We start from the raw sequence: 26,080 nt of genomic DNA on the forward strand, positions 1-26,080 counted from the left end.
GAAGGGGGAGGAGGGGAAAGGACTTGTTCAAAAGGACGCAAAGGAAGAATAAGAATCAAATACTAGTCAACGGAACAGCCATAACCTGCTGTGACCTAAGGACCCGCATCCTACACTGGCCGTGGAAGACAGGCAGCCTGAATCCCTCAGGCCGAAAAAAGCGTCTCTCTGAGGCACCAACGGCTGGGCGGGCCGGATCACGTGACGGGGGAGCGGCGCGCGCCGGCCGCGGCGTCCATTGGCTGGTGGCGGGAGCGCGGGGTTTGATGGGAAGGCATTGGCCGGGCCCAGCGTTCTGTCTTTAGCTGCTGCTGTCTGCTCCAGGGGCGGGCTACGCTGTGGCGACCCAGGCTTACCAGAGCTGACGCCAGTGTCGGGCGGCTCCCGCTTTCCTCAGGTAGGACGGTGAGGGGGAGGGCCGCGTAGACGGAGGCGCTCTGGGCCGCGGGAGCCAGTCTCGGGGTTCCTCTGCGCGCCGGCCCGAGTGCCTTCGCCTATGCCAAGTGGCCTAGGGTTCGGCGGCGGCGGCGGCGGCGGCGGCTGGGGACACGCGGCGGGGCTGAGCCCCGGTACACGGTTGCCACCTTCTCGGGTGGATTGCCCCGCACAGATGCCCGAGCGGCTCCGGAGTGCACGAGACCCGGCTCTGCCTCCCCCAGGCCGGTGTTCTCCCAGCTATGTTCTCAGGAATTCCGTGCCGTGGTTGTTTGGAGCCCACACCCTTGGCCCCACCTGGGTTGAGAAGTGCCTAAAGGTCCCAGAAAGCACATCCCTAGCTGAAAGAGCCACCCTGAGTGCTCTGATCACCCCCGCGTCAACTCTAGCTGGCAAGATGGGAAGGACTGAAAACTGTCAGTGTCATGCTGGCGTGGGCGTGGACTGTGAGCGACTTAGAGGAGCAGCTCCACGACCATTGTCCTTATTTGTTTGAGGGACAGCGGCTGGCCTGAGGGGTGGAGGGGAAGGATGAAGAAGTGGTGTTAGGGGCGGCCGGGGCACAGCGACTCCAAACGACATCAGTAGGTTTAATCCTTTGATGATGTGTTTTTTGGACGGAGAGTTTGGATTGGTGAATTTAAGTTTTGTCTGCAGTTGTGAGCAACACCTGTGACTCACTGAGTTTTCCATGTTCTGCTCTTCCTTGTTGGCTTCTGGTTTGTTGTGCTTAGAGTCTATTGTTTCTGTCTCAGTGGCCTCGGTGTCAGCGTTGACAAAGTTGTCTAGAGGTGTAATGGATTGTGAGCAAATTTAGTTTCAGGCATATGTTGAAGCTGACAGGCAGGACTATTACCCTAGGCCCCAAAGGTCTCCATAGTGTCTTCTTAGGGAAACGGAGTTGAATTTGAATACATTTTCTTAAACAAGAGTGGCTCATTTAAACGTAGAGTTTTAAAAAAAGTTCCTTGACATAGATGGTCAGCAAAGTAGTGCTGTTAATAACACATATAGTGCCTATGGAAGAATGCAAGGAAGGACAGGTGACTATCATATAGAAATCTCTCTCCCTCCCTCCCTCTCTCTCTCTCTCTTGTGGCAGTCATCTCACACATCTAAAGTACTATTTTAGAGGTGTGTTTCTTTTCATTTATTTTTGGGTAATAAACCTGTTATAAGACATTTCAGAATTGCTTATTTGGATATTTGGAAGTGATTTTGAACAAATTACGTTTAATCCTAAATTGTGTAGTATAACATGGAAGTTCTGTTGAAGATGAGTAGTTTATATTTAAGTTTGGAACTTAGTTAACCACGAAACTCTCTTGCCGTTTGCAGCGAAGGCCTACAAGTTTATTATAATGAGGAATATTCTTTATTTCCATACTACGGTAAATGAGAAAAATATTTTCACTAAATACAAACTTATTTTTAAACATTTTAAGTTATGAAATAAGTGCTCATTTTATGAAAAGTTAGGCATGTGCTTCATTTAAATATTACTTGTGGGTTTTTTTTTGGTAATAGCAGTAGTAATGGCTACCATTTATTAAACACTATGTTGAACACTAAGTGATAAATAATTTCGATTAATATATTATTTCATGGACTGTAAATATTTTCATTGCTTAATAAACCAAGGCTTAGAGAATTTAAGTAATTTACCCAAGATCATATAGCTAGTATATGGTTGAGCCATGTTTTGAGGCATTATCCTATGGTTTTCATGTGATTTGAAATGAGTTTCGAACTCAAGAAAGACATTTAAGATTTTAAGTTCTGTCACTTAAACTTGAGTGTGGATAACAATAGAAAATATCACGTAATTTGGTAGGCATTGTTGCTTATTGGAAAACACACTTAGGAACTTGGAGAGATGGCTTAGAGGGTGGGAGCACTCAGAGCACCCACATGGTAGTTCACAACCATCTGTAAGTCTAGTTCTGGGGTGTCTAACATCTTCTCTGACTTCTGACTTCTCTGGGCAAAAGGTACACATATGGTGCACATATACATGCAAGAAAAACACTCATACAAGTAAAATTAAGTAAATCTTCAAAAAATAAAACACATTTAGATGCCTCAGTCCTTAAGGTTGTACATGCTAAGTCTTACTATGATATCAGAGTTGGAAAGAGACATACAGGTTGGGGACAAGCCACTTGAGGTCCAGTTAATAGCAAGTGAGTGATTTATGCTTTACAAAGAAAGGCTAGAGTTACTTGGCAAGAAAGTAGAGATGGATTAGAAAACAGCAATGACTACAGCATGAGAAACAATTTCTTCTGAGTAATTACCATGTTATCAGGCACTGGAGTAAACAGTCTAGTTCATGTTATTTACGCCTTTCACCATTTAAGAGGTGAAAGTATCCCTCTAAGTATCCCTCTTGCAGATGAGAAAGTTGAGAAGTAGGGATGTTTAAGTAAATTATTGCTCATTGTTTCACAGTAAACAATGGGCAATCAGAATTGGAGTTAAAATGTCTAGATGGAAAGGACAGAAGCAGTGGATGAGATAGAAAAATGAACATAATACTGTAGAAAATATTAATCATTTTGTGTTTCATATCTGTTAAAAACTACTATCATATGTGCATATCATTTATAGTAAACCAGTTTAATAAAATGAATTTGATAGAAAAATTTCTGAATCAATAAGAATTGATTCTTTGCTTAATGAATATGAAAGCATGGATTTAATGACTATCACTAATATTCCAGAGGATAAATTTAAAAGCACAACTTCTTGCTTCAGGAAGACTGGAGACTAACCCATAGTTTGTTTCTTTAACACAAAACATTCTCCAAACAAATAATTGATATAATAAAAGGTATTTCTTATGAATCATGAGTATAGTGGGTATACTCATTCAAAAGGTAATATACAGTAACAACTATTTTAGGCCAGTTGCTCTAAAAGTTCTCACTGGAGTCCTAGAATTTAACAAGCCATTTAACTTCTTTCTAATGCAGATTTTAGCTATCAAATTTAATCAGATAAAGGAATTGGGCTATCTGATACATTGCCATAAACACTGCCTCTTGTGTTTATAACTCATTTTCAGTTTTAGCAGCTCTGCTTATCAACTATTTAAGAAGGTCAAAGGTACCTTCGTATATTTTATTTCACTTTATTTTTATTTTTTTTTATGGTGCTGAGAATTGAACCCAGGAGTCCACATGTACTAGGCAAGTACTCTACTTCTGAGCTGTATCTTCAGCTATCTGTAGCTTATACATAGATATTCCAGTCAATATGGATATATTCCAGCCTACACTGGATAAGTATTCTCCATTTCTGATTTTATGCTGTTGGGAATAAATGGTTGCATTAAAAAATCAAAACTAAAATGCAATGTTTTGTTTTGTTGCTTAATATCTTTGGAGCTTAACATACTACTTTTCTAGCCTCAGGGTCTTAATATGAGAAGTGGAGGAATAGTATCTAAATAAAATTCTTGCAAGCCATCTGTTTTAGGGCCCCTTAGAGATCTAGCGCTAAGTGTGTAATTGGTGTTGTTATTGTTATTAATTGCAAGCAGTAAAATGCCATCTAAGCCAGGCAGGGCATGATAGTGCAAGTTTGTAATGCCAGTACTCAGGAGGCTGAGGCAGGGAGGTGGGAGTTGAGGGTAGTGTAGACTATATAGGGAGACCCTGTCTTAAAATATCCAACCAAAACAGAAAATTTGGTCTCAAAGTGTTATGGCTACAAACTTGACTTGGAAGGATATAGTTCTTTAGATATAATTTTGAAACAGTGGGGTGATGTGTAATTTGAGAATATCAAATTAAGTAGTTGATCTGAATGTTTCCTTCTGCCTTGACTATTTTTAGATTAAGAAGGTTTTAAGGTTTGTTTAATATCTTGTTTCAGAAATGTATTCTTTTTTATTCACTAGAGCTCCAGAATACCTCACAATAACATTTTATAATTTTGAATACTGAGTTAATATTGCAGGATTAATATTATTTCATTTTCAACTTAATTGTAGTTTATAAAATTATGTTTGTATACTTTAGAATATCGTAGAACAGTTAATATTTTTGTTCTGAAGAGTCACTTTGTAAATGAAAGTACTTTATAATTAGGCATCCATTACTTTTCTAAGAAAAGAAACTCTTAAAATAGGTATGCCTTGAGCCAATTCTCATATATAAATAGTATTGTAGTTCTTACTGGGTGCTGATAATTATTTTTTATGGTTAAGATGTCACGAATATACCTATAAAAAAAGTGTGTGTGCACATGTGTATAAATGAAGTAGTTTCACATTCTGATAAGCATATAACTTGTAACCTGATAAAAACATGTGAATTTGAAGTTATAATTTAACCATTTCAACTTAAAAGAGTAAGAAATTCTGTAGTGATTATCTGTTAAATTGATTTATGATATTATAATTTCTGAGTCTTTATTCAACATTTGAGAATCATAGATAAACAAAGGGAACACACAGCTAGCTGAAATGAAGGTCCTCTAGCTTGAGGGTCTTAGGCTTTTAGTAGCACATGTTTAATTGGGTATTGAACAGCAGTGATTTTAGAAACAGGAGCCAGAAGTCCAAAGACAGAGGAACTTTAGGGTATGTTTCTTGTGTGCTAATCGGACAAATCACTAACTATTGTCATTGAGTTTTCTTATCTCCAAGGTGATTACACTATAGGCTGTTCTGTGACAAACTATTGACATTACTCACTTTAATTAACAAAGTAATTAAGGTTCAGTCTATCGAAGGATTCATTCTTTTATAACAAGAATAACATAGGGTAACTTCTTTAAAAATAGAAAGCCTGTATATATGTGTATACTTCTATAGTGATTTGTCATTAAAAATTTCCAACACTATTTTTAATTTTTTTTTGGTTTGACTTGAAATTTTTTAAATTTAAATTCTTTAATTACTACTCATATTTACATATCTATTCCCCCCATTCCCTCACCCTCCCATCCTCCCATGTTCCCCACCAACCTCCCCCAACTCCTCCCCAGGGATAGTGAAGCTCTCCACCAGGGACCTTCAAAATCTATCATATCATTTGGGGGAGGGCCTAGGCCCTCCTTGCTGTATCTGGGCTGCAGTAGTATCCCCCCATAGGGAATTGGCTCCCAAAGTCCATTTTTGCTCTAGGGTTAAAGACTGGCTCCACTGTTAGAGGCCCCACAGGCTGTCTTGGCCTCCTAGCTGGCACCCACATTCAGAGGGCTTGGTTCAGTCCGATGCTGTTTCCACAGCTTTATGACTAGGGTCTCCATGCTCTCACTAGGTCAGGTCAACTGTTTCTTCGGGTTTCTGCATCATTGTCTTGGCTTCTTTGTTCATCCCTCCTCCCTCTCCACAATTAGATTCCAGGGGTATGGTTCAGTGCTTAGCTGTGGGTGCATGTTTCTGCTTCAAACAGCTACTGGATGAAAGCTCTTCTCTTCTAGGAGGTTCCTCTCTTTGAATACACCAGTGGCTATCTGGATTAAAGTCTCATTTAAGTGGAGACCAACAAATGTTTTATAGTATTTTAATGTAGTATTGCAACATAAAAATTTTTGAGAGAATGTGCTGTTTATTTAACTGAAAAATTTAAAATATTTGCTTTGTTTCTAGCTGTTTCTTTTGGACAACCCATGATATTTATTATTGTGCCAAGTTTCTACAAATAAAAGATGGGTGGATTATTTTCTCGATGGAGGGTAAGAAAACATATTTCTGTATTGTAAGTTTTCAAGTCTAACATAAAAATGTTACATAAAGTTTTTTGTAAAGGTCTCCTTTGGGTTTACTTTTCAGTGAGTTTTATATTATATATTTAATTTCATTTAACTCCATTTAGAGTTACTTCTTTGGACATTATTTTGGTAGTTCTGTTTATTTTATGGCTATCTAATGTCTCTAGTAGTTCATATTGCCCAAATTCCATGTGTATTCTAAAAGTAGTTGAATTTAAAAGTTTTATACCATATTTATGGTTTTTATAGACTACATAATCTATTTAAATTTATTTATTTATCTGCCTATTTATTTTGGAGACAGACTTTTCACTGTGCAGCCTAGAACTCACAGGAATTTGCCCTGCTTCTGCTTCCCTAGTGCAGACACAAGGAATTGAAATTTTTTTAGCATGTCACATAAATTTTACTGATGTCACAATAAATACACTTTTAAGAGTTATAGGTTGAACAAAATTAAAAATGAAGCTTTTATTAGTTAAGTCCTTATAGAAAGTATCCCAAATTTAGAGATATAAAACATAAACTATATTGATAAATACTTTTTAATGTAAGAAGAAATAATATAGGCTAGGGCAAACTTAGTTCCTTATTCCTTTTCATAATAATAGAGACTCGTGATAAATGAGCTTTTGACTTGCTAGATTTGACTTGTTTTAGATTTGTGTTATATTGACTTCCTCTTTTTAAAAAATTCACAGGTAAAATCGAATGCATTTATTGTAAGCAACATGTTTTAAAGTGTGTACTTTGCATTATTTAGATCTAGCTAATTAACATATACATTAACTCACATTGTAAATGGAGTTCTTTTTTTGTTTTGTTTTTTGTTTTTGGAGACAGGGTTTCTCTGTGGCTTTGGAGCCTGTTTTGGAACTAGCTCTTGTAGACCAGGCTGCTCTCGAACTCATAGGGATCCGCCTGCCTCTGTCTCCTGAGTGGTGGGACTAAAGGCATATGCCACCAACGCCCCCGGCGTAAATGGAGTTCATAACTGGTCTAAGTAATAAAAACCCGGAGTCAGAGGAAAATGCTGAGAGATTAGAGAGAAGGAGCAAACCACTGCCACACCTCACTTCCTTCGTGGTTCAGCAGACAAAAGCACATGTTCCTGTTTTCCCCTGCTTATATACTGTTTCCTCCCAACTAGCTCACTTTCCTGTCTGTACAGACCTCCAGACCTCTATATTTAGCTAGTGGCAAGCTCCATTCTCTGACCTTCAGACAGGCTTTATTTGTACAAGCAAGATATCACCACATCACATAATTATACTTTTTGTGGTGAACAACTTAACATTCCCTCTGTTAGCATTTTTCAAGAATATAGTATATCAGGACTAGAGAGATGGTTAAGGGGCTAAGAGCACCTGTTGCTCTTTTAAAGAGACTGAGTTCAGTTCCTAGTACCCCAGTCAGGTCATTCACAAACTGCCTGGAACTCCAGTTTCAGGGATGTGGCACCTTTGGTTTCCCATGACACCTGTACTCAGGAGCATACATGTAGGCACACATGTGTATGTGCATACTTAAAACTGCAATAAACTTTTCTGAAACAGCTCAGTAAAAGATATAGCATATCACTATAAGATGTAATCACCATGCTGTATGGATCTGTAGAATTTATTCTGTATTTAGTTTTATATCCTTTGATTCCTAATCTTTCAACTCTTTGTCTCCCTCCAATTTCCCTAGACAGGTAGCCTTTTATTTTCTACTTCTGTGGAATCAACTTTGTTTTCATTCTGTAGATGAATGAAATGACCTTTCTTTAAAAATCTATGACAGACTGAAAATCTTATTCCTTTGTTTTTCTTATTTGGTTGACTTATATGAAGTTGCCAGCATTCTGCTTTGACATACAAAAATGGCAATTTTGTATGGTTCAACCTTATGTTAACAACTCTTATTGTTAACATAACAACTATAGCATTGACATTTGTTACTGTCTTGATAAATATTTTCTCAATTGTCATTTGAAACACTCTGGCTTATATAAAAATACCTTTGGCAAATAATCTCAGCTATTATAGGGTATTCTTAGACACTCTTTAAAAATCTTTACAAAGCTATGTACTTGAGGATGAAGAGATGGCTCAGAGGTTAAGAGCACTAGTTGCTCTTCCAGAGGACTCTGGCTCAATTTCCAGCACCCTTATGGTGATTCACAACTGTCTATAACTTCAATTCCAGGAGATCCAGGGCCCTTTTATGACCTCTGTGAGCACCAGAGATGCAGACATTCAGGCACACACCTATACACATTTAAAACAAGACAAGCAAACAACCCTCCCAAAACTGTGTACTTTAGGAATCGCAATGAACGAATGGATTTTGACCTCCAGAGCCTTGTGCTTCAGTGTTGCAGTCAGTTAGTGTGGTACTTACACAGAGCCCAAGGTGAACTTTTAGCATTATTGAATTAGACTATCTTTAGTCAGTAAATATTTTGGTACAAAAATTTATTGCTCTATATAAAAGTCTGTTCTTTTGAGGTTAAGAATGGTAAAAGTAGAGCTACCATAGTTGAAAGTTTTTGAAAAAGTGTTATTTTAAGAATCCTAGTTAGGCAGTGGTGGTGAACACTTAATCTCAGCAGAGGCAGGCAGAACTCTCTGAGTTCAAGGCTAGTCTGGTCTACAGAGCTAGTTCCAGGACAGCCAGGCCTGTGACCTGTGAATGTGGGTAACAGTTATGTGACTTGGTCTGTTGGGAGTGGGGGCGGCTGGCAGTGGCACCAGGGCCTATACAAAGGAACCCTGTCTTGAACCCCCCCCCCCAAAAAAAAATCATATATAGTTTTGGTAATTATAATTTTTCAATTATAGTTAAAACAGACATACAGCTTGGATAACATTGAAAAACCTAGTTTCTAAATTTGCAGTAACAAGTTTTTAAAGATAGGGTTACTCTGTGTAGCTTTGGAGTCTATCCTGGCACTCGCTCTGTAGACCAGGCTGGTCTCGAACTCACAGAGATCCTCCTGCCTCTGCCTCCTGAGTGCTGGGATTAAAGGCGTGTGCCACCACCGCCCAGCACAGTAACTAATTTTAATTCATATCTTATTTCTGTTTCTAAAACAGGCAAAACCTTCAACAGTAGAAGTTCTAGAAAATATAGATAAGGTATGTTTATTGACTCTAAAGTATTTTAATTTATTTTAGTAATTTTATATTGGAGAAGAGATATGAGAACTTAAAGATAATATAGAGGAATCCTGAAAACTTTAGTGTTACATGATCTCAAAAATAATAAAAAAAAGAATCTGGTCTCTTAGTGACTTAAGAAGCTTGTATGAAGTAGTAGAATATCAAATAATAGAATCCGATAGAATGCAATTAAGAGCTAGCATGGTGTAAATCGATACAACAGATAGCATAATAAAGATTGCAGGCTACTGTGCAACTTTTATCAGTCTGCAACAATTCTGTACCTTTTATGTTTTTCTCTTATTTAGTGATTTTTCCTAGTAATATTGGGAATAATGAATAAACTGAAATGATGTAGTTTCAGTCACTTTTTTTTGTTTTTGTTTTTGGAGACAGTCTCACTATATATTATTCTGTCTGGCCTAGAACTGTCTATTTAGAGCAGGCTGGCCTCAAACTTGGAGAAATCTGCCTGCCTCTGCCTGCTGTGTGCCAGGATTAAAGATGTGTGCCGCTGTACCTGGGCCTTCAGTGTTATAATTTTTATTCTCATTTTTTCTTGCCAGATTTTTAAAGGCCATATATGGAGAATTATTATTTTTGACTAAGTATTTGCTGATACCAGTTTTATTTCTCCTGTCTTTGTTAAATTGATAGATTTAAAAATAATATGTAATATTTCAGTTTAAAAAGTAATTTGTTGGAAAAGACTTCTTAGTTTTTAGTTTCATTTTTAGTTTTCCTTATGCTTGCTTTGGAATATGTTTGTGTTGAATTTCATTGAATTTTAGGAATCTTATATGATCTTTCTGTCATGTTCTTTCATTTTAATTTTTAAATGATTTATGAGATTTAATATAGAATACCTCTTTCTTAACAGGAAATTGAAGCATTGGAAGAATTTAGAGAAAAAAATCAGAGATTGCAAAAATTATGGGTTGGAAGACTAATTATCTATTCTTCAGTTCTTTATCTGTTTACATGCTTAATTGTGTACTTATGGTATCTTCCTGATGAATTTACAGCAAGACTTGCCATGACACTTCCATTTTTTGCTTTTCCTTTTATGTAAGTATTCTTTTTGTTGATCCTTTCCTTTTCTGACCAGATAATTTTAATATATTTATTCTTTTTTATTATAAAATATTAATGTCTCAGATTGAATAAGTTTGGATTATTTTTGCAGTTTAATTATTTTTTAAATTGTAGTATAATTTTTATTCTATAACCCAAAGGGAGATCACCATTGTTACTGATAATATTTAGTAGTTTTCTGACAGGTGGCTGTAGCTCCTGTAGGCCAGTGGTTCTCAACCTTGGGTAGCATCAAATGACTCTTTCATAGGGATCACATATCACATATCCTGCATATGAGATTGTTTACATCACTAACAGCAAAATTACAGTTAAATGAAGTAGCAGTGAAAATAATTTTAAGGTTTGGGGGTCACCACAACATGAGAAATGGTGTTAAAGGGTCACAGCATTAGGAAGGTTGAGGCTCAGTGCTATAGCTATTGGGCATAATGTATGGTGTATGGAGTATAGTGATGAGTGGGAGGATTTGTCAACCCAAAGTAATGTGTCTAAATGCTTCCAAGTATGTATCTTTCATTCTAACTCCCCTCTTTTTAATTATTGCTATAAGCCAATCATTTCTTCTTAAGTATTTCATAATCTAGCACTTTATAGGAGGTGCATCTTAACTGAGAATTTTGGGAAACAATAAGAAGTTTTTTCATTTAATTAGCAAACATTTATGAATAACAATTGTAGATATTGGTTTATAATAGTATATGGTGAACAAAATTGAAAAATCATTGCATTATAGGTTATATATATTAAGTAATTAATATGATGCATGTTATAACAGAGAAATACAAAATGCTATGGGAGCATTTAACAGGGGCCTTAACTGAGGTTTTATGTGGGGTTAGGGTTCTAGAAAGAGTCGTGGTTGTATTTTTCATTGTTCTCAAGTTAAGAGTGTCTTGATTATATTTTTCATTGTTCTCAAGTTAAACAGCTTAAAACAATACTCATTCATTATATCAGAGCTCTGAAGTTCAGAAACTCAGGCAGATTAACTGGCCCTTGCTTAGAATCTCATAGGCTTGAATCTCCAGGGGTCATACAGCAGTCTATTTGGAGTCTCTGGTAGGAGAAACTCCAGATTTAGGTTGTTGGTCAACTTCCGAATTTCTGATTTACCTGGGTAATCCATGATAATCTCCAATTTAAAATCAATAACTTTGATTATATATGCACAGTCCTTTCATAGCACTTGTCTAGATTACTGTAATTATATAACCAAAGGCTACATTGGAGGAAGGATATCTGTGGAATTGATGTTTGAATTTGAGACTTGCAGAGTGGAAATGTGTAAGGTGATGTGACATGGCTGCAAGAGGAGTTGTAGTTGTGGCTGTAGGAACATGGTCACATAGCATCTTCAGTTGAGAGGCTGAGTGAGGTGAATGCCATTGCTACACTTGCATTTACCTTTTTATTAAGTCTGGGACCCAGCCCAGAGCATGGGTCTGTCAACATGCAGTGTAGGTTTTCCCATTTTAGGTAAGCCTCTCAGACATGTCCAGATGTCTTTCTCCTAAGTAATTCTGAATCCATCCAAATTGACAAGATTAACCACCACATTATTATAGCCACTGAGAGTGTGGCTCTAATAAATTAGAAGGAAGTAAGAGTGGATCTAGAGTAGGAAGCTAGGAGGATATTGCAGTTGATAAAGAGAAATGATGAATGATTTGTATTGGGTGGGTGGAAGAAGAGCAGATGGATTGAACAAAATTGATGGATTAGAGCTTTAGGAAGTAGAATTGAGAGAATTTTGGTGATTGGTTGGTTATGGAATGAAGAGGAGGAATCATTTCAAGGGTAAAATTCAGGTTTATAATTTGGGATATTTGGTTGAGATATTTGGTTGATGGTTTCATTCATCAAAATAGTGAACAACATGAGTAGAAGCAGGTTTGGTGAACCATTGTATTTTCCAATTGGAGCTGTCAAATGGATGGTTAAGTATGAGTATCAAACTTATAGAAAAATTCAGCAGAAGATAAAAATTTAGGATTTTGTAGCTTATAAATGTTAATTGAAGTCAGACCTGTAATCCCAGCTACTTGGGGGACTGAGGCAGGAGGATCACAAGGTCAAGGCCTGCCTAGACTGGAGGGGGAGTTGATTCAAGTTGTGCAACCTACTGAGACCCTGTCTCAGAAATAGAATATACAAAAGGTGGTGGGGAGCTGTAGCTTATTGGTAGAACATTTGCTAGCATATGTGAAGCTCTGGGTTCAGTTCCTAGTACCACACATACACACAAATTTACCAAAACCACCATCTCTTTATAAGTATTAGGCATCTACAGTGTGTTAGGTTGTAGTCTAGGCTGTAGTGATGGGAAAATTAGTGGTAAGATTCTGCTTTCATGGAACTTGAATTCATCTTGAGTTCTGCAGATGTAAAATTAGAGACAAGTTAACAAAGACATAGTTTGAAGAGAAATATGTGCAATGAAGGAAGTCAAATGATGTGATTAAAAATAGGTTTCTTGAAGAAGCCCCTGGGAGGCCGTCTTGTAGGAAGTAGTGTTTGAATTGAAGAACAAGTATGGAAAAAGTTGAAATTTGTGAAGTCTATATGCAGTATATAGTGGTAATATACCTACAAAGTTACATATAAAGGATTATTCCCAAAATATTAGTGCTAATTCTTTCTAATGGTCAAATTTTAAGTAGTTCCTTTATTCTATGTTTTCTGGTAGTGTTGAATTTTTTAAATCAATGTATACTTTACGTTGTAAAAACAAACAAAATCCAGTAGTTGAGGCATGTTTCTAAACAAGAAAACAGAAAAATATATAGACTGTGAACATGAGTTTATATCTTATGTGAGGATCAAAGATGATGGGCATATTTGGAATGTGTGATGGAGAGAAAAATGTTATGAAGTGAGTTTGAAGAATCAGACAAGATCCAGATCATGAAAGATCAAAGCTGGGGGTAAGTGTTTCATAGTAGGTGAAATGGGAAGCTTCTGTAGTGGAAGAATAGCATGATAGAAATTACATATAGAGGATCACATATATATGTTGTCATATGAAGATAATGTAAGAAGAGAGGACAAAAGTAAAATACCTAGGAAGCTGTTATACAAGTTCTTTTACTTTGTTTTAGTTTTGAGACTGGGTCTCACTGTGTGGCAGTGGCTGTCCTGGAACTTACTGTGTAATCAGGCTAGCCACAAACCCACAGAGATCTTGTTTTTGCCTCCTGAGTACCAGGATTAAAAGTTTACACCACCATGCTTGGTTTAGTAAATTTAATATAAAGATAAAGATGGATTCGTCTGCCCAGTAATACCAGAAGTTAATAAATAACTTAGGAATATTTTGGAAGTTAAAGCTGATCTAATATGATAGGAGAAAATGGGATATAGGAAAAAAAAGGTATTTAAGGTTTTGGTTTAGTCTTTAGTGTGGGACATGTTTCTAAATTTGAACTCGCAAACTTATCAAATAATCAACTTTGCATGTGCAGAGGTGAACACATTTACTTCTGTGTTCAGATCCGAGAACTGAAATTGAGTTCACATGTAACACTGCTGTTAATTTTTTTGGGCATTGGCTGTGAGGCCTCCTCATGTTCTAGGCTAGAGCCCTGCCTCTGAGCTGTGCTGACAGCCTTGCTCTTAGCTTATTTATTTCCCTTTTAGAAATCTTTTGGATTTTTAAAAATTCCAAAATAGATGAGTTTATAATGGTGAGCTCTTTTATATTGTTTCTTTATATTTTTCATAAAAAAAGCAGGGAGAAAATAAGATTAAAAGTATATTTTTGTAAAACTAGGAAAATACTTTTACTTGACATTTAATTCTATAGAGTAGTTGATTTTCTGTTTATATAAGGTAATTTATAAATGCCTGATAGAGAACTCTGTTAATTCTAATTGCTGCCCCAAATTGTGCTTTGCTGGATCTGTTACTAAATCATAACCAATTACTTTTAAGACAAATAAATCACTTTATTATAATAATAATTATAGTAATATTATTTTGGTGATACTGGGGATGGAACCCAGTGCATCAGTGAATTTCCACTGAGCTATATTCTAAGTCTGAATCATTTTTAAAGGTAGACAACTTTATTAAATGTTCAAGTGTACCTAAGTGTCAAATTAATGTAACCTAGAGTCATTGGAGAAGGAAGTCTCACTTGAAGGGTTATCTAGATCAGATTGGCCTGTGCACATATCTGTGGGGGATTATCCTGATCGCTAGTTGATTAGGAAGGCCCAGCCTACTGTGGTGGGGTGTGGATGTCATCCTTAGGCCAATGGTTCTGTGTTATGTAAGAAAGCTGCTAATCGTGAGCCTGGGAGCAAACCAGTAAACAGTTTTCCTCCACGGTTTCTACCTTCAAGTTCTTGTTTGAGTTCCTGCCCTGACTTTCCTCAATGATGGATTGCGACATGTTATGTATAAACCAAATAAAGCAGTTCCTGTTTTCAGTTGCTTTTGGTTAGTGTTTTATCAGCCACAGAAAGGAAACTAGAACAGCTACATCTATATATCTGTCTGTCTACCTACCTACCTACCTACCTGTCTACATATTGTCCCATTTATTTATTTATTTATTTATTTATTTATTTATTTATTTATTTATTTATTTGTATGTGTGCATGTGTGTTTGTGCATGTGAGTTTAGGTCAAATGACTACTTATTGGGTGGTAGTTCTCTTCTCCATGTGAGTCCTGGAGATTGAATGGTCTGCTGTAAGAGCCTTTGCCCACTAAGCTATCTTGACTGCCTATGACATATTACATGTTATTGTGTCCTCTGACTGTTGTGTGTAGTTAGTGCTTTTTGATTTGACAACTTTTTGATTTGATAAGTTGCAGAAACATTTCTCACTTTGTTTCATTCACATTTGTTACCCCATTCTCTACTGTTGTGGCTTCTATTTCAGTGAACTCTTTACTTTGGGAAGCACAGACCAAGTTATCTAACAAAGAATAGATTTCTTTCCAGTCAGTGATGATCAGCATGAAGCAAAATGCAGGTGTGAAAGTGGTTGTTGTGGTAAATAAAGACTTATCACCATAGGTATTTTATTTTGTAGTGTGAGTCATTTCTTAAGTTTAGTTGGACTTTTTTTTCTTGGGGAACAGTTCTGAGGGCTGGACTAGGATTTACTTCAAGTATTGGAAGCAGAAAGAGCAATAAAATGTATTGCTTTATTCTTCACATTTTATATCAATTAGACCACTTAGAAATTTGTCTTATATGTCCAAAATGTGATAGTTATCTCTATTCACATATTTGGTGAAGCTTATACTGTAGAGGTCAAGGATCAATACAGGGCATTCACAATCTAGTCTTAGCTGTTCCAAAATTGCCCTTGATGGTAGAATATTGATGCTCCGTTTAAGATGCTTTGAGAATTTACTTCATCTTCACATTGTTATGTAATACAGATGAACTTTAGATTCCATAATGTTTTCTAGAACTTAGATGTTAAGTCGGTATTCATATTTTTTCCAATTCTTTTTGAAATTTAAACACTGCTTTTTTAGTGTTGAGGATCAAATCCAAGGCTTTATAAGTACTAAACAAATGCTCTATGACAGGGTATATTCCCAGCATAAGGTTTAAACCCTCTTTCCTTCCTCCACCCAGTGCTAAGGCTCAAACCCCCAGGGCTTCACACATACTAGGCAAGTATTTTATCACTGAACCACTAGTCCCACTAAATTACAATCAAAATACAACATTTGTTTCATGGACATCATTAGGCTTTACCACAGGGAGGGAAGGTTTGGTCATACTTAGAAATTTTTATTTCTGCAGATATGCATTACTTTTGGAATTGATTTTTCTGTTTTCTTTGAAATGTCATCTCATTATATAGTCCAGGGTAGCCTCCCAACTGGTAATCCTCCTGAGTGCTGGAAATACAGGTGTGTTCTACATGTCTGTGTGAGTTGGCTGTACACACAGACACATAGACAAACAGGCATATTTAACACTTTCGTTGTTTTTAGTGGTGTTAGGGATTGTGTGATAGGCAATCATTGTATCTGAGCTACATGCTCAAACCCTTTAGAGCTTTGATTTTGAGACAGGATTTTGCTCAGTTGTTCAGGCTGGCCTTGAAGCTACTCTGTAGACTGGACAAGGCCTGGAACTTTTGATTTTCCTACTTTAGTCTCCTGAGTGACTGCGTTAAAGACTTGGACTATCAAGACTGCTGGTGTGTATGTGTGTGTGTTGTATATGCGTGTCCTCTGCTCCTTTAATTTTATGTGGTGCTTAAGATCAAACCCAATACCTCATGCATGCTAGATAGTCTATAACTGAACTGTATCGAGCTCTAGTTGGTTGATTTTATTTTTATTATCTATCTATCTATCTATCTATCTATTTATCTATCTATCTATCTATCTATTTGATTTTTCGAGACAGGGTTTCTCTGTGTAGCTTTGGAGCCTATTCTGGCACATGCTCTGGAGACCAGGCTGGCCTCAAACTCACAGAGATCCGCTTGCCTCGGCCTCCCGAGGGCTGGGATTAAAGGGTGCCACCAATGCCCTGCTTAGGTGGTTCATTTTAAAGTAAACAACCCACAGCTCACCCACCTATACTGACACCTCCTAATCCCTTCCAGACAGTTCCACCAACTAGGGACCAACTATTCAAATATCTGAGCTATGGGGACCATTCTTATTCAAACCACCACACACTTTTCATGCTTCCTAGCTGCTGGATATTTCCTGTGTTTAGTTAGAAGTCTGGCAAACTGTCGTGACCCTGCTTGTCTCAGCTTTAACCCATGAGGTTCTGCCTGAATGGTGGTGTGTGGACCTGGAAGCTCCCAGCAACCCAACGGCGATAAAGATCAAACACAGGCATCTTGGCATCTTTAGAGAGCTCTCGGTTCCATGTTGTGGAACTAGAGTCATTTCTTTATTAGCCATCTTTTTTGGATACTGCCTGGTGGGTGAATTTTTAGAAAGGAGCCATACCTTTAAAAACTATTTTAATAGATCTTTTAAAAGATGTACAATATGTACATATGTAAGGAAACATTATAATGAAACACATTATCTTATACAACTAGTTTGTGGTAATAAAATTAAAAAGATAAGTGAATTTCTCTAGTGTTTCTTTTTGTGGATTAAAAAGATAAGTGACTTTAGTGTTTCTTTTTGTGTTATCAACGTATATACTTTTTATTTTATTTGTCCCTGGTATGTCTCTGTTCATAATTTTCAGTATGAGAAAACAGTTTGAAGATTAGTTTATGTTAAGAATTAGATTTTATCTTATGATCCAGTATGTCAATCCCTTTTTGAATTTCTGGTTTAAAGTTTAGTGCACTTTGCTGATAAGAAAGAAGTTAATTTTAGTTTTGAAATATAATGTATTTTTTAGTTTAGTAAAAAAGACTTTCTTTATATTATGTTTACTTTATTTTTAGCCAATTATTTGTGGGAGATTTGTTTGGGATGAATGGAATGTCTTTAACTGTGTTCAACTGTGACTGGAATTTTCCTTAATAACTAGGCTTTTATGTGAAGTGTTTGTATTTTTTCCTAGCCAGTGAAGTTAGGCAACTGCATTTTCTCACAGGGCTGAATCTTTTTTCTCCCTCCTTTCATAGAAACAATGCTCTTGTAAATACAACATTTCTGGATAATTTATTTTTAATATCAGCCTTTTCTGTTTTTTTTTTTTTTTTTTTTTTGAGACTCTGTGTATCTCTGCCTGGCCTGGAACTTACAGAGATCTCTCTCCCTCTGCCTCCTGAGTGGTGGGATTAAAGGTGTGCTCTACTACTGCCTGGCTGGGATCTTTCTCTTTTTTTTTTAGGCCATATTTTATAAACCTATGATTATATGTGGATTCATTTTCCTTGCCACAGTCATAAATCATGTCAGAGCTAGTTGTTTTTCCACTTTCAAAGTAGGTTCTGAATCTAAATACAATGATGACACCTGATATGGTTTTATGAATTTTTGGTAATTTTCTCATCTACTTCCAAGCTTATACATTGTTAGCAAGCTTCAGTCCTTTGTTAAGTGTTTACCACAGGCTCATTGACTTTCAGAGCAAGTAATCCAAGAAAGAAAAAACAGCTCTGAGCTCTGTCTAACTTTATCTTTGCTATCACTTCTGTCACATGGCTATGAAAGGACTGTTTTAAGGTGTGAGTATGAGGAGGCAGGGCTGCTGAAAACTGCCTTGCAGATGAATTCCCCAAATAGCAGTGCTGTATCTTTCTTATATTCTAAATTTATATCCAGATACAATGTATTTTTTTTTTGTGCTTTAATTTTCATGAGTGTACATTTGTATAGGGTTCTGGTGTTTTATGTATGTCTATAAAGTAAGTGAAATAGGGCGTTAGCCTTTTTGAGACTGACTTAATTTGATTAATATGATTATCTCCTCCTTCATTCATTTTCCTGTAAACTACATATACTTTGTTCTTCTTTATGACTGAAAAAATTCCATTGTGTACCTATGCCAGATTTTATTAATTTCTCTATTGATGGCCATTTAGGTATTGATTCTACAATTTAGTTGTTGTGAATAGTGTAACAATAAACATTGATATCTTATTTTACATATCAATCCTCCCATTCCCTCGCCCTCCCATCCTCCCATGCTCCCCGCCAACCCCCCAACCCACCTCCACCAACTCTCCAAGGATAGTGAGGTCTTCCACAGGGGTGAGGGGCATCAAAGTCCACCACATCATTTGGGGGAGGGCCTAGGCCCTCTTTCGTGTATTTGGGTTGCAATAGTATCCCTCTATAGGGAATGGGCTCCTAAAGTCCACTAGGGATAAACACTGGCTCCACTGTTAGAGGTCCCATAGGCTGCCCAGGCCTTCCAGCTGGCACCCACATTCAGAGGGCTTGGTTGGGTCCAATGCTGGTTTCCCATCTTTACGACTAGGGTCTCTGTGCTCTCACTAGGTCAAGTCAACTGTTTGTGCAGGTTTCTCCAGCAGGGTCTTGGCTTCTTTGCTTATCCCTCCTCCTTCTCCACAACTGGATTCCAGGAGTATGGCTCAGTGTTTTACTGTGGGTGTCTTTTTCTGCTTCTATCAGCTACTGGAAGAAGGCTCTAGGAATGGCAACCAAGATAGTCATCAATCTCATTATAGGGGAAGGGCATCAAAGGCAGCTTCTTCACCACTGCCTGAATTCTTAGTTGGGGTCATCTCTGTGGATCCCTGAACATTTCTCCAGTGCCAGACCTCTCTCCAAACCTATACTGGCTTCCACTATCAAGGCATCTCCTTTCTTGCCCTCCTCTATTCCTCCCCTGTCTCAGTCTTCCTGATCCCTCCTGTTCTCTACTCCCCTCCGCTTCTCCTTCTCTCCCCTTCCCACCTCTCTCCTCTCTCCCCATCATGATCCCAATTTGCTCAGGGGTTCTTGTCCCGTCCCCTTCTTTGGGGGACCACATGTTCTTCTATTGGAGTCCTCCTTGTTCCCTAGTTTCTCTGGTGGTGTGGGTTGCAGGCTGTTAGTTCTTTGCTCTATGTCTAATATCCATGTACGAGTGAGTACATACTCAGCTTGTGTTTCTGTGACTGGGTTACCTCACTCAGGATGTTTTCTTCCAGTTTCATCTATTTGCCTGCAAATTTCAAGATTTCATTGTATACTCCCCTCCCCCCCACTAATACTCCATTGTGTAAATGTACCACATTTTCTCCATCCATTCTTTGGTTGAGGGGCATCTAGGTTGCTTCTGGGTTTTGGCTATTACAAACAACGCTGCTATGAACATAGTTGAACATATGTCCCTTATATGTGCATTCCAAGAGTGGAATTGCTGGATCTTGAGATAGATTGATTCCCATTTTCCTGAGAAACCACCAAACTGATTTCCAAAGTGGTCATACATAAATTTGCACTCCCACTAGCAAAGGAGGAGAGTTCCTCTTTGTTCACATTCTCTCCGGCAAAGGACTGTCATTGGTATTTTTGATTTTAGACATTGTGGTCGGTGTAAGATGGAATCTCAAAGTTGTTTTGATTTGCATTTCCCTGATGGCTAAGGATGTTGAGCACTTTCTTAAGTGTCTTTCAGCCATTTTAGATTCCTCTATTGAGAATTGTCTATTTAGTTCTGTACCCCACTGTTTAATTGGATTGTTTGGTATTTTGGTGGCTAGCTTCTTTAGTTCATTGTATGTTTTTGAAATCACCCCTCTGTTGGATGTGGGGTTGGTGAAGATCTTTTCCCATTCTGTGGTCTGCTGTTTTGTCTCATTGACTGTGTCCTTTGCCATACTGACACTTATCAGTTTCAGGTAGTCCCACTTATTCATTGTCCATCTCAGTGTCTATGCTACTGGTGTTATGATCAGGAAGCCGTCTCTTGTACCAATTCATTCAAGGGTACTTCCCACTTTCTCTTCTAAGAGGTTCAGTGTGGCTGGATTTATGTTGAGGTCTTTGATCCATTTGGACTTGTTTTGTGCATGGCTATAGATATGGATCTATCTGCAGTCTTTTACATGTCAGCATCCAGTTATGCCAGCACCATTTGTTGAAGATGCTTTCATTTTTCCATTTTATAACTTTAGCTTCTTTGTTAAAAATCAGTTGTAGGTGTGTGGGTCCATATCAGGGTTTTCAGTTAGATTCCATTGGTCTATCTATCTATTTTTGTCCCAATACCAAGCTGTTTTCAGAACTATGGCTCTATAAGAGAGCTTTAAGTCAGGGATGCAGATGCCTCTGGAAGTTCCTTTATTGTTCAGGGTTGTTTTGGCTCTCCTAGGTTTTTTTGTTTTTCAATATAAAGTTGAGTATTGTTCTTTCAAGGTCTGTGAAGAATTGTGTTGGAATTTTGATGGGGATTGCATTAAATCTGTAGATAGCTTTTGGCAAGATTGCCATTTTTTACTATGTTGATCCTACCTATTCAAGAGCATTTTCTGGTATGTTTTAAATTTCTTTCTTTAAAGACTCAAAGTTCTTGCTATACATGTCTTTCATTTGTTTGGTTAGCGTTACCCCAAGATATTTTATGTTGTCTATGGGTATTGTAAAGGGTGATGTTTCTCTGTTTTCTTTCTCAGCCCATTTGTTGTCTATATATGGTAGGACTACTGATTTTTTTTTTTGCGTTAATCTTGTATCCTGCCACTTTGCTGAAGGTGTTTATCAGCTGTAGTAGTTCCCTGGTAGAGTTTTTCTGTGTCACTGATGTAAACTATCATATCATCAGCAAATAGTGAAAGTTTGACTTCTTCCTTTCCAATTTGTAGCCCCTTGATCTTTTTTTGTTGTCTTATTGCTCTAGCTAGAGCTTCTAGTGTAATATTGAAGAGATATGGAGAGAGTGGACAGCCTTGTCTTGTTCCAGATTTTAGAGGAATCATGTTGAGTTTCTCTTAGTTTGATGTTGGCTGTTGATTTATTGTATATTGCTTTTATTATGTTTAGGTATGCTCCTGTTATTCCTGATCTCTCCAAGACCTTTATCATGAAGGGGTGTTGGATTTTGTCAAAGGCCTTTTCAGCATCTAGTGAAATGATCATGTGTTTTTTCTTTTTCAGTTTGTTTATATGGTGGATTACATTGGTGGATTTTCATATGTTGAACCATCCCTGCATCCCTGGCATGATGTGTTCTTGGATTTGATTTGCCAGTATTTTATTGAATATTTTTGCATCAATGTTCATGAGGGATATTTGTCTGTAGTTCTCTTTCTTAGTTGTATCTGTGTATGGCTTGGCTACCAAGGTAATTGTAGCCTTGTAAAAACAGTTTGGCAATGACCCTTTTGCTTCTATTGTGTGGAGCAGTTTGAGGAGTACTGGTATTCGCTCTTCTTTGAATTTCTAGTATAATTCTGCACTGAAACCATCTGGCCCTGGGCTTTGGTTTTTTTTTTTTTTTTTTTTTTTTTTTTTTTCGTTAGAAGACTTTTTATGACTGCTTCTATTTCATTGGGGGTTATAGGACTATTTCAATTGCTTATCTGTTCTTGATTTAATTTTTGGTAAATGATATCTAGCCAGAAAAATTTTTATTTCCTTTAAATTTTCCAATTTTGTGGAGTACAGAATTTCAAAGTATGACCTGATGATTTTCTGGATTTCCTCATGGTCCGTTTTTATGCCCTCCTTTTCATTTCTGATTTTGTTAATTAGCATGTTCTCTCTCTGTCTTTTGGTTAGTTTGGATAAAGTTTTGTCTATCATGTTAATTTTCTCAAAGAACCAACTCTTTGTTTCATTGATTCTTTGTATTGTTTTCTTTGTTTCTACTTTATTGATTTCAGCTGTCAATTTGATTATTTCCTGGCATCTATTCCTCCTGGATGAGTTTGCTTCTTTTTTGTTCTAGATCTTTCAATTGTGCTGTTAATTCTCCAGTTTCTTCATGTGGGCACCTAGTGCTATGAACTTTCCTCTTAGTACTGCTTTCAAAGTGTTCTGTAAGTTTGGGTATGTTGTGTCTTCATTATGGTTGAATTCTAGGAAGTCTTTAGTTTCTTTTTTTATTTCTTCCTTGACCTAGGAATGGTGTAATTACACATTGTTCAATTTCCACGAGTTTGTAGGGTTTCTGCAGTTTGTGGTGTAGTTGAATTCTAACTTTAAACCGTGGTGATCTGATAGGATACAGGGGGTTATTCCAATGTTTGTTTTTAATCTGTGGAGGTTTGCTATGTTGCCAACTATGTGGTCGATTTTAGAGAAGGTTGCCATGTGGTGCAGAGAAGAAGGTATATTCTTTTGTGTTTGGATGGAATGTTCTGTAGATGTCTGTTATCCCAATTGGGTCATAACTTCTGTTAGTTCCTTTGTTTCTTTCGTTAAGTTTCTGTCTGGTGGTCCTTTCTAGTGATGAGAGTGGAGTGTTGAAGTCTCCCACTATAAGTGTATTAGGTTTTATGTGTGATTTGAGCTTTAGTGATGTTTTTTTTACAAATGTGGATGCTTTCATATTTGTTGCATAGATGTTCAGAATTGAGACATCATCTTGATGGCCTTTTCCTGTTATGAATATGAAATGACCTTCATCTCTTTTGATTGGTTTTATTTTGAAATCTAATTTGTTAGATATTAGGATTGCTATACCAGCTTGTTTATTGGGTCCATTTGATTGGAAAGTCTTTTCCCAGCCCTTTACTCTGAGGTAATGTCTGTGTTTGAAGTTGAGGTGTGTTTCTTATAAGCAGCAGAAGGATGGATTCTGTCTTTCTGTCCATTCTGTTAGCCTGTGTCTTTTTATAGGCAAATTAAGACCATTCACATTGAGGGATATTAATGACCATTGATTGTTAATTCTTGTTTGTTTTGGATTTGTTGTTGTTGGTATTGTGTGTGGGTCTACTCCCTTTTTTTCTTTTGGTGTTTGGTAATGTGGGATTATCTATTGCCTATGTTTTTGTGAGTGTAGTTGTCTTCCTTGGGTTGGAGTTTTCCTTCCAGTAATTTCTGTAGGGCTGGATTTGTGGATATGTATTATTGTTTAAATCTGGTTTTGTCAATGGAATATCTTGTTTTCACCATCTATAACAATTGAAAGCTTTGCTGAGTATAGTAGTCTGGGCTGGCATCCATGTTCCTTTAGCGTTTTCAGAACATCTATCCAGGACCTTCTGGCTTTCAGAGTTTCCATTGAGAATTTGGGTGTAATTCTGATAGGTCTGCCTTTATATGTTACTTGGCCTTTTTCCTTTGCTGTTCTTAATAATTTTTTCTGTATTCTGTAAGTTTGTTGTTTTGATTATTATGTGGCGAGGGGACTTTTTTTTGTGGTCCAGTCTATTTGGTGTTCTGTAAGCTTCTTGTACTTTCATAGGCATATCCTTCTTTTGGTTGGGGAAGTTTTTTTGTATGATTTTGTTGAATATGTTTTCTGTACCCTTGAGCTGTATTTCTTCACCTTCTTCTATACCTATTGTTCTTAGGTTTGGACTTTTCATGGTGTCCCATATTTCCTGGATATTTTGTGTTTGGTATTTGTTGGACTTGAGATTTTCTTTGGCTGATGATTGTATTTCCTCCAGTGAGTCTTCAACAGCTGAGATTTTCTCTTCCATCTCTTGTGTTCTTTTGTTATACTTACATCTGTAGTTCCTGAGCCGTTTACCCAGTTCTTCTGTTTGATAGATCTGTGTCTTAGGGTAGATATATTTTTAATTTTCTTTCAAGACCTTCCACGGTAATTTACATGGCTGGATTAGCTCACATTCCCACCTGCAGCATATATAAGGGTTCCCTGTTATCTGTATGCTGGTCCTATCATTTGTTGTTTTCTGAATGACTCAGTCTGACTGATGAGAAGTGGAATCTCAGTGTAGTTTTAATTTGCCTTTCTTTCTTAGATAGTGAGGCTGAATACTTTTCATATATTTACTGGTCATTATATACTTCATCGCTTCAGAATTATTTATTTAATTCTAGCCCGTTGTCTTAGTTAGGGCTTCTATTGTTGTGAATAGACACTGTGGCCATGGCAACTCTTATAAAGAAAACATTTAGTTGAGGTGGCTTGCTTACAGTTTCAGAGGTTCAGTCCATTATTGTGATGGAGAGCATGACTGTAGGTAGACATGGTCCTGGAAGGATAGATAGGCAGAAAGTAGAAGGGAGGGATGTTCAGTTTAAGGAGTCTTGTTTGAAAACACATAGGATAAAGATCTTTTTCTGGAATGCTGGCTGAGGAGAAGATCATCTGGGTGCTTTCTCTGTTTTTCTGAGACAGCAGGCTTTTACCTCAGCATCTGGCTCCCAAGTCAGAATTGAGTGGAACAATTTAGATGTAGGTAGAAATAATACCATGGTACAGGCACTCTTGGATTAAAACTGTGTGCTAGGGATGAGCCACACCACATCTACAAACAGAATTTTTCTGTAAATAATGCAATCTCAGGGTTCACAGTATGACCAAATATCCTGCAACATAGTATGTTTATTACTATAGCTCTGAGTATAACTTATAATTAGGTATGATGATACCTCTAGTGAGCGGGTGTGAACTCACTCTCTCCTGTGAGTAATGTTGTTGGGGGTTGTGTAGGGGACAGTGTAAGCCACGCCTGCTGGAAGCTGGCTACAGGTGTGCCTGACCACGCCCATTAAGGCATGGTCAAGGTGAGGTCAGAGTGATGCGAGATAGGGTTTAAAGGGACAGACAAGGCACATGGGAAGCCCCTCTCTCTGGCCTCCCTGCCTTGCTGCCCCTGGCATGCTCTGGCTTGCGTTTGGCTGGCGTTTATCTAATAAAAGATATCTTAACCTCACAGATTACCAATCTCTCTTAATAGGGTTGCATTGAATGAATCTGTAGATTGCTTTTAGTAGTACAAGTCATTTTTACAATCTTTATTCTTCCAGTTCATGAGTATGTATCTGGGGGATATCTTCCCAACTTCTGTCTTCTTGAATTTCTTCAGTTTTACAAAGTTTTTGTTGTAGAGATCTTCTTGCACATCCTTGGCTAAGGTTATTCCAAAGCATTTTAATTTTTTCTTGAGGCAATTGTGAATGGGGGTGTTTCCCTGATTTCTTTGTCTGCATGGTTACTATTTGTACCCAGGGAGGCTACTGATTATTAAATGTTAGTTTTTGTATCCTTCTTTGTTGAAAATGTTTGCCAGCTTTTTTTGTGGTGTCTTCAGGATCTTTTATGTGTAGAGTTCTATCACCTGCAAATAAGGATACTTTGGCTTTTTCCTTCCCTATTTGTAACCTTTTATTTCCTTATCTTG

General features: G+C 37.4%; 1 protein-coding gene across 2 annotated transcripts in view; it reads left to right on the forward strand.

The window, feature by feature from the left end:
• The first annotated feature begins 248 nt into the window (after positions 1-248).
• Positions 249-26,080, forward strand: part of Lnpk (lunapark, ER junction formation factor) — a 58,060-nt gene continuing 32,228 nt past the window's right edge. For both annotated transcript variants that reach the window (XM_027420155.2, XM_027420157.2), the window contains exons 1-4: positions 249-397; positions 6,038-6,123; positions 9,240-9,281; positions 10,186-10,373. In XM_027420155.2, coding sequence (XP_027275956.1) covers positions 6,097-6,123; positions 9,240-9,281; positions 10,186-10,373 — 257 coding nt within the window. In that variant the 5' untranslated portion in view covers positions 249-397; positions 6,038-6,096. The remainder of the gene's footprint in view (positions 398-6,037; positions 6,124-9,239; positions 9,282-10,185; positions 10,374-26,080) is intronic.

Source organism: Cricetulus griseus, chromosome 6 (genome assembly GCF_003668045.3).
Source record: "Cricetulus griseus strain 17A/GY chromosome 6, alternate assembly CriGri-PICRH-1.0, whole genome shotgun sequence".
Taxonomy (NCBI): domain Eukaryota; kingdom Metazoa; phylum Chordata; class Mammalia; order Rodentia; family Cricetidae; genus Cricetulus; species Cricetulus griseus.